At 35.0% G+C, this 18521-nt stretch overlaps 2 protein-coding genes across 5 annotated transcripts; both read right to left on the reverse strand.

Moving 5' to 3' along the window:
• Positions 1 to 159: 159 nt before the first annotated feature.
• LOC132640151 (uncharacterized) lies at positions 160 to 6219 on the reverse strand. 4 transcript variants are annotated; one of them, XM_060356617.1, is made up of 6 exons: positions 6015 to 6219; positions 5337 to 5384; positions 3728 to 4002; positions 1780 to 3625; positions 1484 to 1690; positions 160 to 716 (listed from the first exon to the last, which is right to left on the reverse strand). In XM_060356617.1, exons 3-6 carry the CDS (start codon positions 3973 to 3975, stop codon positions 402 to 404), a joined length of 2616 nt encoding a protein of 871 aa, XP_060212600.1. In that variant the 5' UTR covers positions 3976 to 4002; positions 5337 to 5384; positions 6015 to 6219; the 3' UTR covers positions 160 to 401. The 4 variants fall into 4 exon arrangements, with proteins under 4 accessions (XP_060212600.1, XP_060212597.1, XP_060212598.1 ...); XM_060356614.1 differs by lacking the exon at positions 5337 to 5384 and having other exon boundaries at positions 6015 to 6216; XM_060356615.1 differs by lacking the exons at positions 5337 to 5384; positions 6015 to 6219 and adding an exon at positions 4835 to 5236.
• Positions 6220 to 11656: 5437 nt separating this feature from the next.
• LOC132640152 (serine/arginine-rich splicing factor RS2Z32-like) lies at positions 11657 to 17396 on the reverse strand. The gene is made up of 7 exons (XM_060356618.1): positions 17244 to 17396; positions 14618 to 14729; positions 13914 to 13953; positions 13695 to 13790; positions 13051 to 13247; positions 12871 to 12954; positions 11657 to 12226 (listed from the first exon to the last, which is right to left on the reverse strand). Exons 2-7 carry the CDS (start codon positions 14722 to 14724, stop codon positions 11803 to 11805), a joined length of 948 nt encoding a protein of 315 aa, XP_060212601.1. The 5' UTR covers positions 14725 to 14729; positions 17244 to 17396; the 3' UTR covers positions 11657 to 11802.
• Between the last annotated feature and the right edge of the window lie 1125 nt (positions 17397 to 18521).

Raw genomic sequence — 18521 nt, forward strand, 5'->3', positions numbered from 1 at the left:
TTATAGTACACGATCTACAATTTAGTATCCAGAATTTGCAACACAAGTAGAATGTGCTAGCACCAATTTTCACTGTATTAATGAATCAAGCTTACATCTCCTTTCCTAACTAATTACTCGAAGAAAAAGCAGCCAATAATTTACAAAACCAAATGAAGGTAGAAAAAAAAAGGATTCATTGTCTTGATCACAAGTAAAAGGAAATGTTACAATTGAATTGGAGATTCAAAAGGAGGGAGAAAAAAGAAGCAAACTTTCTATTTAACATGTATCAAAGGAAAAAGAGTAAAAAGCAAGTTATCTATTTAACAAGTATCAACAAAGCAAAAAGAGTAAAGCCAGCAAGTATACAAGAAGTATGAACACTAGTCAATGAACAAAATGCAGTTGTCGGCCATCAATCACTCCAACAGAAATTCTCTAGTAGAATCAGGACTTGCAAGAAGGTCGAAAGGCTTGCCTATGCTGTCCTTCAAGATTGTGATTTGACCCTCTTTCATAAGTATGTCCTCGTCGAGGGTCTCTACCTTCTTTTTCAACATGTTGATCTCAGAGTTCAACAACATGTTCTTCTCATTGTAGTTCTTAACTTCCTCCCACATGAAATCTCTCTCCTGAGATACTTTTGGTAGTATACCTTTTACGACGGTAAGTTCCTTCATGCATTCTTGCAAATCATTCTGAAGCTGATTGATATTTTCGTCCTTTTTTATCGTCTGCCAGAACCAACCATAAAAAAATAAAAAAGAAGACAACAAAGACCGTGAATACATTTTCATTCAGCAATTCACATCAAACTCATCACTTAGAAATTCAACCAAATCAGGACGAACAGTTTATTAACTAGTGCAACATGCTTAAAACCTGTTAACCTGTTAACCTGTTAAATCACTGTAGATTACTCTCATGAACCTCTCGAACAAATTAAGTCAGATGAAAGAGAGAACTTATATCCTATTAGCTATGCTGCAGAAGACTACCAAACCCACCTAAGCAGTATTTATCCATTAGAAATGAGCTCATAGAACTCATCTATCATCTATTTTTTTTTATTTTTGGGCGACCAGTCAGCTTTTATTGAAGTAGCAGCAAGGAAAATGCTATCTTTCTTGACTATGCTATTCCAAAAAAACAGTTTTCAATCACCTTCCTCCCCAACCCCACCCCACCCGAGCTTTAATTTCCATACGCTACCATCTCATGATAATGGGATTTGTTATCCAGTGTATCTATGACAAGAAGCAATTAAACGTCCTAAACAATCGGATGGAGATGCTAAGCACGACCAAGGCCTTGACAGTCTAATAGACCTCTTCCCCTTTAATTAATTCTCATTATTTACCACAATGCTATTCACATGCCAGCAACTCATGTATACAATTCCATCAAGGAAACATGCAAACCCCTATATGAGGATGACGTATCCAAAGTTGAAAAAGAAAAAATATTCCCGTGCTGCAAGATCTTAATATTGCCTGCTTACCTGAAGCTCGAGATCTTTCAACTTGTGTTTGGCACAAGAAAGAGTGTCCAGCGCATTTTGCAGTTCACATTTGAGAATGTCGTTACCTCTGACTGCTGCTGCCAGATCAGCCTGAAGTTGCTCTATATCCATCTCCTTAGAATAAAGCTTCTCCCTTAACATAGTTGTCAGCAAAGTCTCTGATTTGAGCTCTGATTGTTTAATTTCCTAAAACAAAACCAAACAAAGAGCTAGCAAAATCAATCAACAACACATGAGCATGACAAACAGCTTTCAAAATAACAGCACCAACTTACATCTGGTTTCTGAGAATCCGAATTTACTGGGTAGGACTTCTCACTTATCACAGTTGATACTGTCTGCAAACTGCCTGTCAGAGTTTCAATTCCCCTCTTAAGACCCTGCATCTTTACATTGCATTCAATCAAGAATTGACCATCAATTCCCCCGTTTTGTCTGACATTTTCTTTTGTGTACTCTAATAGCTTTCCACAAAGCTGGCTGCTCTCTCTAAGCAAATTGAGCCCCTGATTCTGCAAGCAGCAAACACGATTGCATAATTCCTGATCTAGCTTAAAAGTTGAGAACCCGCCCTCCTTTCCGCTGCCTCTTAAACGATTCAATAAGCTAATATTTTCATGACATAGAGAATCGATTTCGATCCTACAAGACTCCACCTCCTTCCTTAAAGCACGCTCCACGCCTACCAATCTTATTTGCTCTACTTGCGACTTCTCCAACTGGTTGTCGTAGTTTGCTGGACTCTTCTTGCCAACACCCTCACAAAATCCTCGTAGACTGTCAATTGTCTTCTCTTGTTCATTGCAAGTCCGTTGCAATCTAGCAATAGATCTGTGCAGGTCCTCACATTCTTTAACCTTTTCCTGGTAGTTTTCCCGGACATATTCTCGATCGTCTTGAGCTACTCGATAATCCTCATGTAACTGAGAAAGCTGCTGCCTTAGATTTTGATTCTCCTCCGACACCTCATCTATTCTCTTAGACAAATCTTCGAGTTCTTTCTCCGAAGATGATATCTTGCTTCTATTATCTACTTCCTTCTCGTTAAACGAAGAGACTTCCCTTTGTAGAGAGACATTCTGCTCTGCAAGCTCCCTCACCCTTTCACGGAGTCTGTGTTCTTCAATTTGATATTTCTCAAGTTTTAGAGACCACTCGCTGGATCTTCTATCCAACTCCTGTTCCAGTGCTGATTGTAACTCATTCTTTTCTGTCTCCAACCTTCGGGTCCGTGAATCTAATTCTGCCTGCAATAGTCTAGCTTCTTCCTTGGCAGAAGCCCTTTCAGCAACTTGATTCCGTAGCATGCTTGTAACTTCAAATGCCATTTGTACCTTCTCCTCTGTCAACCTTCTAATAGTCTGAATCAACACTGGAACACTAAGGCCTCTGCCGTGAAGAAAGTTTCTGTCTTCAAGCTCTTCTGACAGCAACACAGCACGCTCCTCAGCTTCCTTAAGTTTTCTCAATAACACCGAATCTGAATCGTCTTCTGTTCCCAAATATTTTCTCTCACCAAAGCCTGGAATCTCTTCATGGTGATATTCGTAGGTCCTACCATTAGAATCATCTGCCGAACAGCTCTTCCGGGGAACACCATCAGAACATACACTTGGACATCTACTTAAATTTCCACTGTAGATATCTTCAATAGTAATTGGACCATCGGAATCAAAATCTTCTGGACTTATTTTCGCCAGTGACCGAGACTGAGAGAGCCTCTCAACCACCTTCTTCGCAAGTTTTCGCGGAGATTCATTTTCAAAACCTATCTCACCAAACTCTCCAGATGTAAAAGAAAGTTTAGACGGCTTTGTTTCTCTGAAAGATTGAGATATCGGTCTCTGCTTCCTGACATCAGGTAGTGGCGAACCAGGAGCAGTAAGGTGAACTCTTGGAGGCAATTGTCTGCTTTCCTGCTCTTGCTCCCCATCTATATACCGATCTAAAACCTTGCTAGAGACATTACTGGAGCAATGAGAAGAGCTCTCTGATGGATGATCATAGTGGTGTGTTCTGAAAGACGCACCAGAATGCTTCCCTACCAAATAACCATTTTCTGCATCACATGTCTGGAAGAAACTTTCCGGGGGTTGCCTCTCAGGAGTACGTGTACGACCACTGACAAAAGTTATGAAATATTTGTCATTACTTTGGAGAAGAAAATACAAATTAAAACATCAGTAAGTGTGAAAAATCAGCTTCAGAAAATGAGATGCATACCGGCATGAATCACGACCCGATTTCTTAGGATGAACTTTCTTACTGTGACATGGAGATCTGCTCGGATCCGTGAAATTCTTTTTTCCTGAGTCGTAAAAGGATCCAGAAGACAATGAAAGACTCCTTCTAAGACATGGAGAAGAAACTTCCTTTCTGCTTTGTGATTTGCCAATGCTGTCTGATGATGGTGGTGAACGGTTGTTGTTTGCATCACTAGATGATGTTCGGAAAAAGAAGAATTTCTTCATCTCTATGTATGGCCACTGTACATGAATCTGCACATACAAACTAGTCCATGAGATTTCAAAGGACAAAGAGCCTAATTAAGGTTGGTTAAGAAAACACATTGTGCTCCAGATATTGAGAATAGACTGCATAAGTAATTCAGAGATATTGGAACAATGCTAAACTGAACCTTAATTTGTCCTAAACTAGACCCGGAATTATCAATCGATCAACTACACCTCAATCTCAAATAGTAGGGCATTATGCTAATCCTTTATATCAAAACAATTTTTAAAAAGGCATTTAGTTCTAACAAAAATCAAGGGGAAGAACATTTTTCAACTGTAAAGATGATACAACATGTAGAAAACCACCAGAAAACACTTATAAACAACTACTCAGGTACTCACCAATCAGGCATTCATGCAAATATTGTAGCTAACTAAATCCTTAGGAGCCGTTTGGCCATGAGAATTACTCACTTTTTCTCGGAATAATTTTTAACTTTATTTCAAAATCAGTGCTTGTTTATAAAATTTCCAAATCCAACTCAGAGTCGAATTCCAAATTTAGAAAAGTGCCCCAAACCTGTTTTCCAACTACATCTTCATAAATTCAAAATAAAGTACTCTTTTCTCTCCTTTGCAAAAAGTATAACCAAAAGCAGCTCCAACTTCATAAGTTCAAATAAAGAGAAAAAATATTTGGAATCTATGGCCAAACGTCTACTTAGGAAACATATAAAATATTTCTCTTCTACATGGTTCTTCTCCAACACACAAAAAAAAAGATATCTTTTATACATGTTCTTTCTTCAACATGTTCACACTATCAATCTGACTGAGAATGCATCATTGAACCCACCAAGAAATGACTTTTTACCTGCTAGTACTAAGGTTCAAGTGGATCAATTAGTTTTTATCTGCCCCTAGTCTCCCAAAAGGCTAAAAGAAAGGCACAACTCAAAGCAGAAAATGTAAATCACATCTGCTTGCTATGTAAAATATAATATAAACTACCATTACTTTTAGAAAATGGAGCATTTATTTCACCAACCCTTCTTTAAAGGTAGAAAAAAATTCATGAGACCCCCACAAAGAATCAATCAATTTGTTTCCTACTCCTGATAAAACAATCATTAGTGTCAGTAACAGTAATGAGCACACACTGTCAATCTGTGAATGATAGTCTACCATAACCTAAAAGACCACAATACCCCTATTCCTCTTAAGCCCTAGAAACACCCTTTAATTATTCAAATCCAGCAGAGATTATTAATCCACATACAAGTAAAAAAAAGGGGCAGCCCCGTGCACTAAGCTCCCGCTATGCGTAGGATCCGAGGAAGGGCCGGACCACAGGGGTCTATTAGACGCAGTCTTACCCTACATTTCTGTAAAAGGTTGTTTCCACGGCTCGAACCCGTGACCTCCTAGTCACATGACAACAATTTTACCAGTTACGACAAGGTTCCTCTTCATATACATATACAAGTATAAAAAATAAAAAAATAAAAACACACACACACAAGTTTATGAATTATTATATCAGAGTACCAAATCAAGTAGAATGAAACATAAATTACCATCTCAAAATGCAACAATCACATTTATCCAAAAATTAAAAGAAAAAACAACATTAAAAATAATAATAATAACAAAATGAACAAACCCTTGAATCCCAATATCAAACAGAAGCCAAATGTATTTTACAACCCAGATAAACCCCCTTTCAATAAACCTCAAAACAAGAACAATTCAAAGAACTTCAAAAAGTTACCAAAAATATTCCAAATCCTTTATAGTAAAGTAATCAGAAAAAAAAAATCCCATCTTGAGGGTCAAATCAAAATTTAATTCTAATCAACATTTTCACCAATTCACACACACACACACACACACACACATATATATATATATATATATATATATATATATATATATATAATTTATGAAACTTACACACGCACACACACATATACACACAAAAGATTATATATCAACTCATTTTAAATTCAAGATCAAAAAAAAAAAAAAAAAAAAAAAAAAGAGAGAGAGATTACTGAATCAAAGAGTTGAAAGGGTAATGGCCGGCAAAAGGGTATCAGAATCTATAAGTGAAAGTTCCAAAGAATCAAAGAATTGTGAGTTCAAATTTTTGTGTTTATGTATAGGAGTGACAATTCTTGAAAATGTAATGTATATTTCAGGTCTAGTTATATTTTTTAAACTAAAAGGGTATTTAGAGGGAATTTTGATGGATTGATAGGGGTATTTTTGTCAAAATAAAAAGATTTAAAATTCCAATGTGGCGGAGAAAGCGGGGCAGAAAAAAAGTAACGTTTTATTTTTTTTTGTTGGAATAATGGGCTTTTTTGGGCTTGTGGGCCTTAAAGGAGCGTCTTGACTTTTTTCACTTTTTTTTTTTTTTAATTTTTTGTAATAATTATAAACAAACATTGTAAGTGGTTATAAAACATATTAGTACAATTGAAGTATATTTTGAGTGCAAAAAGAAGTTACTAGCAGGAGCGGATACACTTTCGGCAAAAAATTACAGTGCATATATATGATAAATTTTTTGTGTTTATGTAAATATATTAACTTTTGAATACCTGAATAAATGCAAAAGGTTAGCTCAAACGGTCTAGGATATTCAAAATTGTCATGTGTCCTAGGTTTAATTCTCATTGACAACATTATTTTTTATATTTAGCTTTTGTTATTTTTTTCGAATTCTTGAATGAAAATTTTGAATCCGCTATTGATTAGTAGGTACTTATTTTAGTCTAGTTGTTCTTATCAATCATTTTGTGGTATCTTGCGTGACTGACTGAAGCGTTAGTGTAGGGCGTGACAGTATAAAAAAAGAAAGTTGAATAAGGAAAACATTTTTGTTTCGTTTTGTAAGAAAACTTGATTAGTGAAAAAAGTGTCTGATAAAGTCAAAAAGAGTGTGATCACATATTTTAGAAAGCTCAATTAGAGCTCGTTTGGATTGACTTATAAGTTGCTTATAAGTTGTTTTCAGTTTTTTTTAGTGTTTGGCTGGCCAGCTTAAAATCATTTTGTGCTTAAAATAAGCTCAAAAAAATAATTGGGCCCATTTGACTTAGCTTATGTAAAGCAGCTTATAAGCTGAAAATAGCTTCTAAGCCAAAAAAAATAAGTTAGACTACCCCAACTTATTTTTTTTAGCTTATAAGCTGTTTGCAGCTTATAGGCATAAGCCCATCCAAACATGCTCTTAGTAAGAAAAGGGCATTTGAAAGAGAGAGAAAATGGTGATCAGTTTATTTGCCAAGTAAATGATCTTTGTTTCGCGAAAGGTTTATAGTTCAAGGAGTAATATCACGAAATATTGTATAGTGGATTAAGGTAGTGCAATTTCAAATTTTAATAATCCATAAACACTTCGTCAATATATGTAATACATTTGATGTTAAGTTAATCAAATCTGTTGGTTGTTTCAAACTTTTTGATATCAATATTCCTAACGTATTTAAATTACCAATTAATGAGTCCTTTAAAAAGATATACACAATATCTTATAAGAATGTCCGTGTTATTGTTGCAATTATATCCCCTATGGTAAGTCGGTAACTGATCCATGAGTAATATGATTTCAAAATTTAAAATCGTTATCAACAAATAAGTAGCATTTTCTTATCTAGGATTGTCAGTTGAAAATCTTTTATCAAAAAATCATGTGTAAAATGTATTTCCTCCGTCCATTTTTATTTATCATGTATTGACTTGGCATGTCCATTAAGGGGTCGTTTGGTAGGAGGGATAGGATCGGCTAGATTATTAATCCAATGGGATTGCAATTAATTCTATGTTTGGTTGGTGGGATAACTTTTTTGATATCCCATCTAATCCCATGTAAATGGGATAAAAGGTGGGATAAGGCTTATCTCATCCAATCCCATCTACATGTGATAACTTGTCCTCCTACCAAATGACCCCTAAGAGTCAAAATTAGAATGATAATTTTACTCTATCACCCCTAATTATTGTTATGTAACCTAATAATTGAAATCAAATATGTACTTTATAAGTTGTGCAGGCTAAGAATTTCCTGAACTTACCAATCCAATAATTAATGCTCCCTCCATCCCATAATAAGTGTTACTTTAGTCAAAAAATATCGTCCCATAATAAGTATCACCTGAGGAAACCAAGACATAAATTGGCTAGTTTTTTTCCAACTCTACCCTTAGATAAAAACTGACAAATTAAAGTAACATCTAAATGATGATCGGAAAACCCACTTATTTACTTGGTATTGTTGGATTCTCAATGTCCAAAGAATTACTACTCATGCATGCTCTAATCAAGAGGAAAACTAATTTATTTTTATTATATAGGATAATTTGTTAAACTTTACATTGCATTATTGATTTCTTAATTTACGTATTTTTGGGTAAGATAACACTTATTATGAGACAGAGGGAGTATCTAATTTCGCTAATGGACATGGGAATTTGTAGTTGTGTGGGAACTTCTAGTTCTCAGATATCATAAAGTCTTTTTGTGATCCCAAAAAACTTTAAAAACAAACTAGTAAAAATTATTCGAAAAGGTCTTTTGGCCACATTATTTTGGTCATAATGACCCAAATAAGGTAAATTCATATGATTATTGAGGACAAATTTAATAATTTATGATTACTTAATGTCATTTCTATCTGTTTTTCTCAAAGTTTATCTTAATTTAAAATTATACAATAGAGATTATGATGATTTTTACATAAGTATGGCCAAATTTGAGTCAAATTAGTGTGGCCATTTAGCAACTCTCAAAATTATTTAGTTCCTAGAAACATGCAACCGAAGAAAAGGTTGTCAGATGTTATAAAGAAAGATAAGGTATAAGTGGGAAAGAGCATATAGCAATCATGTTTGTTCATCTTTTGTGATGCATAATGATGCAAAGGCTCTACAATTCAATCTAGTGACTAATGAGCTTTAAGCTTTTACACTCTAAGGTCCTATTCTTTATCAACGTGATCAGCTCTCTAATTTTTATTTTTATTTTTTTATAATAGTGATATTTTGATCGACTCTCTAATTTTTCCTTTTATAAAAGTGACGTTTAGACTAACTTGTGTGTATTTCAACTATTTTAGCAGATAACTGATATCTCTGCTGACAGAGGTATTAGGTAATTTTATCCATCAAAGTGTAGGTAGATGGAACTATTTATCGACCACCAATATAAGTATTTGATAACTCTGGCTACCATATTTTAGGTAGATAGAACTATTTTATTAGACAATTGTTGCCTTCCCAACACTGATATAGACTAAACCTATATTTGGTATCTATTGGAATTTGAACTCTAATTTATCACATTTTACAACTTTATTGACCAGTAGACCACACTTATAAGCTCTCTAATATTGATGAGTGAGTACAATTCTAGCGGCGTTCTTACTTGATGATGTTTTTTCTCTTATTCCTTTATTCATGAATTCTCAAATTTAAATACATTAAATTGGCTATGGAATAAATCAAGTTCAAGCTCAGTTTTACTAGTTCTTCTGTTTGTGGATGCTCATCCACTTAGGGAAAAAAAAAAAAGGAATTTTATTCTGCATCCAATATTTATTTTGAGATTCTGCTAAGAAGATATTCTTGATCTTTAGTCTTAGTTGTTTTGAAGGGGTTTTTGTTTTGATGGATTTCTTGTAAATTACAAGTTAGAGACATACGAAGTTCTCTTGTGAAAATGGATATTTTTAGTCCGCATCTTAAATTAATAAGAATTTATCAAGAATGCAAAAAATGTTTAATTTTACTCAAATTGGCGTGTATTTTTCAACAGTCATAAGCTCATAGCAGTGTATTTATAGAAAAATAGTCGGGTTTAAGTTGAGAATTCGCTAGCATCAGCACCACTTATGAATTAGACTATGCATTGAAAACTTGGTATTTGCAGAATATGATTTGTTGCCAGAAAACTTTTGGGCTGACAGATGAGTCACACAAAAACTCATATAGAGCCTGTTTGGATGATCTTATGCCTATAAGCTACAAACAACTTATAAGCTAAAAAAAATAAGTTGGAGTAGTCTAACTTATTTTTTTTGACTTATAAGTTGTTTTCAGCTTATAAGCTGCTTTAGATAAGCTAAGTCAAATGGGGCCAATTATTTTTTTGAACTTATTTTAAGCACAAAATGACTTTAAGCTGGCCAGCCAAACACTCAAAAAAACTGAAAACAGCTTATAAGCAACTTTATAAGCCAATCCAAACGGGCTCATAATTAACTGTCAAGAATCTGGTGAATAAAAAAAGATAAATCATACTATGTTATGATGGTTATCATTAGACTATTTTGCTTTTGACGCCTTTTCATGAGCAAACTAGGAATCATACCTGACATATTTATTCCTTTTCAGTGATCGACATGCTGTGCATCTTATTTGTATCGAACGGTTTTACATGGTATAAATAATCTATACAAGAACTTCTCAATACATCAAAAATAGCCAAAAAAACTGTACTAGCTAGTGTTTCAGGGATTGAATCTATTTCATAAAATTTGTGCAAAAAGGATAACTAACATTTTTTGACCATATATAAATTGTTAAATCTTCTTAGCATAAGGAAAGCTTTGGTGTAGCGGCATGCAAAAGCGAAGCTAGGGGCGTAAGGAAGTTCCCGCATCACCAAAAAAATTGCATTATAAGTACAAAATTATGTATATAGAGTGAAGGTTGAATCTCCATAACTCTTCGTGAGTTTACTTCTTTATATTATGAATTTCCTTGGTGAAATCCGACAACTACAAACAACTCTTACAGTATTATGGTTAATAATTCTATGAGGAGGTTGTGGAGAACTCAGATTAGGATAGAAGGCTAGTAGGTAGTCTCACTTTTCTTTCGCACTAGTATGCGTAATTTTGCTCTACTATGTATTGCCCTTTGATTCATGCTTTTATGTGTTGAGTCTTGTCTTTCCATGCTGTTTTACCATGACTTCTTTGCTCTTGTTATTTCTCATTTTCGCATTGCTTTGATTTGCTTGTCTATATCTGACTCTTTTCCATTGTTTTCTTTTGCGCAGAGGGTCTTTCGAAAACAATCTCCCTACCTTCCAAGGTAGGGATAAGGTCTGCATACATTTAACCCTCCTCAGACCCCACACTGTGGAATTCAACTGGGTATGTTGTTGTTGTAATTCTATGCCACTAATTGGACTGTCCACAACTAGAAATACTAGACAATGATACACCTTGAACTGCTCTTGGAGTTTTTCGATATTCACACACTATCTGCCCTAATATTCAAAACATATTAACTACTATACTACTTAGAGAGATTTACATAGCGTCCTGATTTCTCCCGAGACTGATTTCAGAGGTCATTATAATCATGCCATCTGCCAATTCCAACACCAAATACTAAGAGCCCGAGAGAAAGACAACACAAATAACATACACAATGGCATTCATGCTAGTCTCACACATGTTCGATCGCTCTGCCGGATGAATCTCAAATTTGCACCAACTGCTATTCACCAACTTTACAAGCTCTGGTACAGCATTTCGGAAGTGACATACATAACAAGACTTGACCAAGGAACTTTATGGTCATAGTTGAACAAAGTGTTCCAGGCTTCCAACCAAATTCAAGCTGAAGCACATAACACCTAGGGAACTTTTAATATGGTCTCAAAGAAAGAACACACCATGTGCAAGACAGTTTCAAATTCAGGTTATTCTAAATAATTCAATCACATGGTTTCCAAATATAACGAAAAGGTACTATAAAAATCACAGGGCAAGGACGGTAATAATTTAATGAGTCAAACATACACTGACTTTATCATATGCACTTTTTAGGGTGACTCGCTGCCCCTTTGAGAACCATTTTCATAGTTACCCGTTGGGCTCCTGTCATCCACTGGGCTTCCGTTCTCCCTATGGATTGGGCTATTGCTGCGACTGCGGCCATTTTCTTCAACGGGGCTCAAATCTCTACGATCATCCATTCTAGCATCATCTTTAGGGCTCATGCTATCGCCCCTTGGTGATGGCGTACCTCTCTCTTGTGGACTTCTTTCATCAGGTGAAAGGCTGTGTTTCCTTCCCTTCGATGGACGTGATGATGATCTACGGTGACGGGGACTCCTTGATCTTCTCTCTTCGTACTCAATGCTACGAGTCCTTGATCTTCTCTCTTCACGCTCAATGCTACGAGTCCTTGATCTTCTCTCTTCACGCTCAATGCTACGGTCCCTCTTCACAGGAGATCTGGAACGGCTGCAAGGAAATCAAACACAATATGTGTTAATATTTTATATTATTTATTTAGATATGGTGATGGGTACAAAATGTTTTGTAATACCATAAAGGCCAGATGAGATAACCAGAATCTGTTAGTAGTGACGGCACAACAGTAACACTTTCTTGGTTTAACAATGCAAGCTTGCATATATTATCTACCCACATAATACATCTATGAAAAGACAAATGCAATTACTTATCCCACGGTATTATTTCAACCATGAGTGGCAATGCCAATTTAGGCCCCGTTTGGCCATAAATACCAAAAAAAAAAATTCACTTTTTTTGGAATTTTTGAAGTTGGAGTTGGAGTTGTGTTTGGCCATAGTTTTTGAAATTGTAGTTTTTGGTGAAATGTAGTGTAAAAAAGTGAAAAAAGTTAAAAAATTTTGAAAAACAAGTTTTTTTCGTTTTTGGTATTCGGAAGTTGTATTCCAGAAAAAAGTGAATATTTTTTATGGCCAAACACTAGAAGGAAAAAAAGTGAAAAAAAATTCCGGGAAAAAGTGAATAATTTTTATGGCCAAACACCCACTTAGTATCTCAAAACATAAGGCTAAAGAAATCATCAATGAAGCAAAATGGAGCACATTCCAGAAAGGAGGAGCAAAAGGAGAGACCTGTAGCTACGACCTCTGCTGTAACTGCGGCTGCGACTTCTGCCACGACGAGGAGATGGTGAGCGGGAATAACTTCGTCCACGTCTGTTATTCAATAACAAATAAGAAAATTAACCGTTAAAGCAGACTAGAACATCAAAGAATATACAGGGTGAAAACGAGATGACCATGAGGAAATACTTCAATTTCTTGGGGCTATTCTGACAGTTTCTTTCTATATGACCTCGATCCCCACAGCGGTAACACTTGTTCTTCCAGTCCCCAGCCTTACAATCTCGAGCCCAATGGCCATCAAGTCCACAATTAAAGCAACGACCTGTACCTGGAGGAGGACCTCTGCCGCCAAACTCTCGAGATCCACCTGGACCACGAGGGACCTGCAATGCAAATAAATTTTAATATAAAAAGGACAGCTTCTTGTTTAACTATTCTGAATAGGGAAAAAGATTAAGGCAAGCATCACCTCCAGAAAATACCCAGAAAAATAGATTCTTCAAGCAACGCAACTACTGAAGAGAAAAGCGATAGCCCGAGATCCCACCGCGGGTGGGGGGATGCCGAACAAGAAGTAAGAAAGTTATATCAAGAATTTAACATTATCTCCAAATTTTCGAAAAGGCCATTCTCAAAAATAATTGAGTTCAAACCAGTTCCGCGATATTTTCCCACTCATTGGGCATAAAGCCAGACACTCTTTTCAGTTTTTTCTTTTTTGCACTGACATTCAAAATGTAGATTTCTAGTGTTGCACAAGTAAGAACATAAAGAATACTATGCATCTTGCAGTTGGGAACACATAACAAATGCGGACTGTGTAAACTCACCCCTTTTGCGAACTCCACAATAATGCGGCTTCCATCAACGTCTCGCCCATTTAGGCCGTATCTTGCATCATCGGCATCTCGAGGATCACTAAATTCCTAGAATTAGCAGTATATGGAAAAAAAAAAAGCTTATATCACAAATACATGAGACAAGGTAGTCACCCTGCAACTCTAATAAATATCATTAATGAAAAAGTGAAAAAAAGAAGAAAGGCGTACCACAAAAGCATAGTCACGCTTCATATCCACATCACGTACTCTGCGTAAATGGGTTCCAGAAACAGTAAGGCCATCAAGTCATAAGAACCGAAGGGTTGATACTTCGCCCCTCAAAGATGAACTAAACACCACTTTTGGGCTTGCGCCATTTCCATCAAAAAAACACGCAATAACATTATAGAAAGAATCGCCACACTCCGCAAGAATGGGAACCAATTCCACCAAGGGCAACCTCCCACCACAAACCTCCGGGTTGGGCAAAAACATAGAAACCTTCATAAACATCATTCGAGTTAAAAACGCTAAGACACGGGGGTGTTGCTCTCACACAGTTTCTACAAATTCAAAAAAAGAACAGCCATTGTAATGACTTGGATAACTCACCCCCTCCCAAAAACCACCTTACTTCCTAGAACGAAGATTATGAGCTACTAAAAAGCAACATCATTTCTTAAAAGTGATCACAATAAAATAATCAGTAGGACATCAATCAATTAATCAACTACGCCTCAATCCCGAACAAGTTGGGATCAACAACACGAATATTTTATATCCATTCTACTCTATTCAGGCTAATTTCATTCCACAACCAAAAACAAATCACTAAAAATTTAGTCTTGGTCCTCATTTCCAAATACTCAAAATTGATTTATAACAATGTGTTCAATCATTGAGTGAAACTAATGAATACTTATAAAAATTACCTCCCATATCTGCTAAAGACGTCCTCCAAGTCTCGAGATCGCGTTCTGGAAGACAAATGTCCAACATAGAGGCGTGTACCACCATACCGATCATCGTATCGCGGCATCTTCTCTGAAAGAAACTATCTAATTTAGCTCCATTGCTTTTTTATCAGTATAATTAGCTCCATTACTTTCAAGTCAAGTTAACACAAAAGACAGCTCAATAAAACATCAAAAGACCACACTCTTGAATAAATTTGTCAATAACTCGATCAAAAAGCACCTACTCTAAAAGAAACTATCAAATTCGCTCCATTACTTCATTACTCCTTCCGTCCCAAAAAGATTGTCCTCGTTTGACTTGGCACGGAGTTTAATTTTTGATAGACAACTTTTGTCATATCATACAAATATAAACAAAGTTCCAACTATACCCTCAAAGGCCCACTGCTTAGCTTTGAATGGAAAACACGTTAAATTAAAGCATAGTAAAAAAGGTCAGACAATTCCATCTCTTCTCTCCACTAACTTACTCCCAAGTCCCATCCGAGGGCTTTTCCATACCAATAAAATTTTCACCATAAGCCTTTGACAACAACAACAACATACCCAGTGAAACCATAAGCCTTTGACCAAGTCAAAATAAAAACTCTTCCTTTCAACTCTCTCTCTCTCTCTCTCTGCGGACTAAGTGCAATGTAGAACTACATTTCTATGGATCTCTGCATTATGTATCTTCAATGTTGAATGCAGCAAAAGAGTGGGAAAGAATAACAAAAGTGTAAAAGCCAAATCTTATGGAAGAGGGCTGACACGTTGTACCTTACTTTTTAACAGTTGACTTTTCAACCTACTATAATAACCCCGCATTGTTTACTTTACGTTTTTATGGGGTCCTGTCAGCTTTTAAAAGGAAAGGGTAGCAGGGTTAGTAATGGAACTCAAAAGTAAAAGGATTACCAAATTTGGAAAGGTGCCAATTTTTTTGGGACAGACTAAAAAGGACAGGAAGACAATCTTTTTGGGACGGAGGGAGTATATTCAGTATAATTAGCTCCATTACTTTCAAATGAATTTAACATAAATGCCAGCTCAATAAAGCATAAAACGAAACTAAAAACTACCTCTTTAATAAATTTGCCGAGTCAAAAAGCACATACAATACAAAATCTCATCCAAATTTCTCATAATTAATAGCAATGCCTAGATGAATTACGCACACACACTGTATCTGTAAATGTATAAGTATATGTTCTATATGAATGTGTGTAAAAATTAGCTCCATTACTTTCAAATGAATTAACACAAATGCCAGCTCAATAAAACATCAAACGAAACTATAAACGAAAGACCACCTCTTAAATAAATTTACCCAACCAAAAAACACATACAATACAAAATCTCATTCTGGTTTCTAAGAAATAATAGCAATTTTCCAAATGAATTACGCACATGCACTGTGAATGTGAATGTATATGTATATGTTTTATAAGAATGTGTGTAAATGTATATTTATATGTTATATAAATTTGCCGAGTCAAAAAGCACATATAATACAAAATCTCATCCAAATTTCTCCGAACTAACAGCAATTCCTATATGAATTATGCAAATGTATATCGAGAGTGTGTGTGTGTGAATTAGCTCAATTACTTTCAAGAATTAACACAAATGCCAGCTAAATAAAGCATCAAACAAAACTAAGAACGAAAAAGCACGTATAAATACAAAATCTCATCCAAATTTCTCAGAATTAACAGCAATTCCTATATCAATCACACTGTTTGCGTAAATGTATATGTTATACAAATTGCCGAATCAAAAATCACATACAATACAAAATCTCATCCAATTTTCACATAATTAATAGCAATTCCTACATGAATCACACACACACTGTTTGCGTAAATGTATATGTTATACAAATTGCCGAATCAAAAATCACATACAATACAAAATCTCATCCAATTTTCACATAGTTAATAGCAATTCCTATATGAATCACACACACACTGTTAATGTATATGTTATATAAATTGCCGAGTCAAAAATCACATACAATATAAAATCTAATCCAATTTTCACATAATTAATAGCAATTCCTATATGAATCACACACACACACTGTTTGCGTAAATGTATATGTTATATAAATTGCCGAGTCAAAAATCACATACAATATAAAATCTCATCCAATTTTCACATAATTAATAGCAATTCCTATATGAATCACACACACACACACTGTTAATGTATATGTTATATAAATTACCGAGTCAAAAAGCACATACAATATAAAATCTAATCCAATTTTCACATAGTTAATAGCAATTCCTATATAAATCACACACATACACACATTGTTTGCGTAAATGTATACGTTATATAAATTGCCGAGTCAAAAATCACATACAATATAAAATCTCATCCAATTTTCACAGAATTAACAGCAATTCCTATATCAATCACACACACACTCTGTTTGCGTAAAATCACAGAATTAATAGCAATTCCTATATGAATTATGCACACACACACACACACTGTACCTGTAATTGTATATGTATATCTTTTATACAATTTGTTTGTATATTTTTATCGAAAACTGTGAGAAAAAATAATTAAAAAGAGCAATTTTGATTACCTGAAGATTGAAGAGAAGGGCACAAAAAATTTGTAAGAACCCTAGATCCGATTCGTTCGAAAAGAGGAGTGAGAAAATTCTCTCTCTTGTATTTATAGTGAAGTATCTGGGCCTCAACAGCTATGGGTTTGTTGGTTCTTGGAGCGGGCTTATCACCTCAAGCCCACTATGAGTCTTCCCTAATGTGAAGCCTTGGTTTTGTAACCTTTTACAAAAAAAAAAACCGACCTTTTTACGACGGATTTTCTTTTTAATTTTAAGAGATCTGAAAATGTCATTTTCTTTTATTTAAATTGTAAGACGTTAGATCTCATTTGCTCAAAAAGTCTCTTTTCTTTTTTGGTGTGTGTGTGGGGGAGGGGGTGGGGAGAGTTACACATTTGACCGGTTGGTTAAAAATAATAACATTTGCTAGCCATTTAAATATACATAAATTATATTCTAGTGTCTAATTATGTACAGTTTATATATATCGTATATTTGTTGGCTATTATTTTGAATGGCGGTAATACTGTGTAAAAGAATCTTTTTTTCGTTAATTGTTAGAAACTTTACCTTAACTAAGGATGTCACCTTAAACTTTTTTTATTACCTAAGGTGTAGAGAAAGGGAAAATGAGGAGGGGATATGACCTTTTGCGTACTTACAGTTTGTAGAAAATATATCTATTGAACATTTAATTGACAATTTCTGATTAAAACGACAAAGTGCATGAGTTTCTAATGATATGACATAGCAAACAGAATAGAGTAACATGTGACACGTGAAAATTTAAGTTGAAATAAAATTATCTTGTATGACTTTCTTAAAATCTCTCTTTCGCTCCCTCTATTTCCTTCTCAGTTGATGTGCCCTATCCATTATGTCTACCTGAGATCACTTCCACTATTGAAACTCTTCGTTAGCGATCTATTTCTCATCTCCTATTATCTGCAATAGGCTGGCCTAATGATGTTTAGGTGTTGCTTTAATATTTTCTATAATTTAATTTCATCGTACATTTATTATCATCAAAGTGAAAAAATTATTCCGATCACTACTTATATGCAAACATCATCTTACATCGCATTAAAGTAAAATGTAAGAGTTAGGTAGATATTACGCTCAATTCGAACAAGAACACCGGAAGGCATCCAACAACTTATTGGCCGATACAAAATGTCGAATTAGATTTTTGTAAAACAAGAAAATTAAGACTAGTACGCTAGAATGGTTTTGATTTTGAAGGTAAAATAAATCATGTCAAAGTAAAAGACATGTAATTAAAAGATTTCCATC

Source organism: Lycium barbarum, chromosome 5 (assembly GCF_019175385.1).
Source record: "Lycium barbarum isolate Lr01 chromosome 5, ASM1917538v2, whole genome shotgun sequence".
Classification (NCBI taxonomy): domain Eukaryota; kingdom Viridiplantae; phylum Streptophyta; class Magnoliopsida; order Solanales; family Solanaceae; genus Lycium; species Lycium barbarum.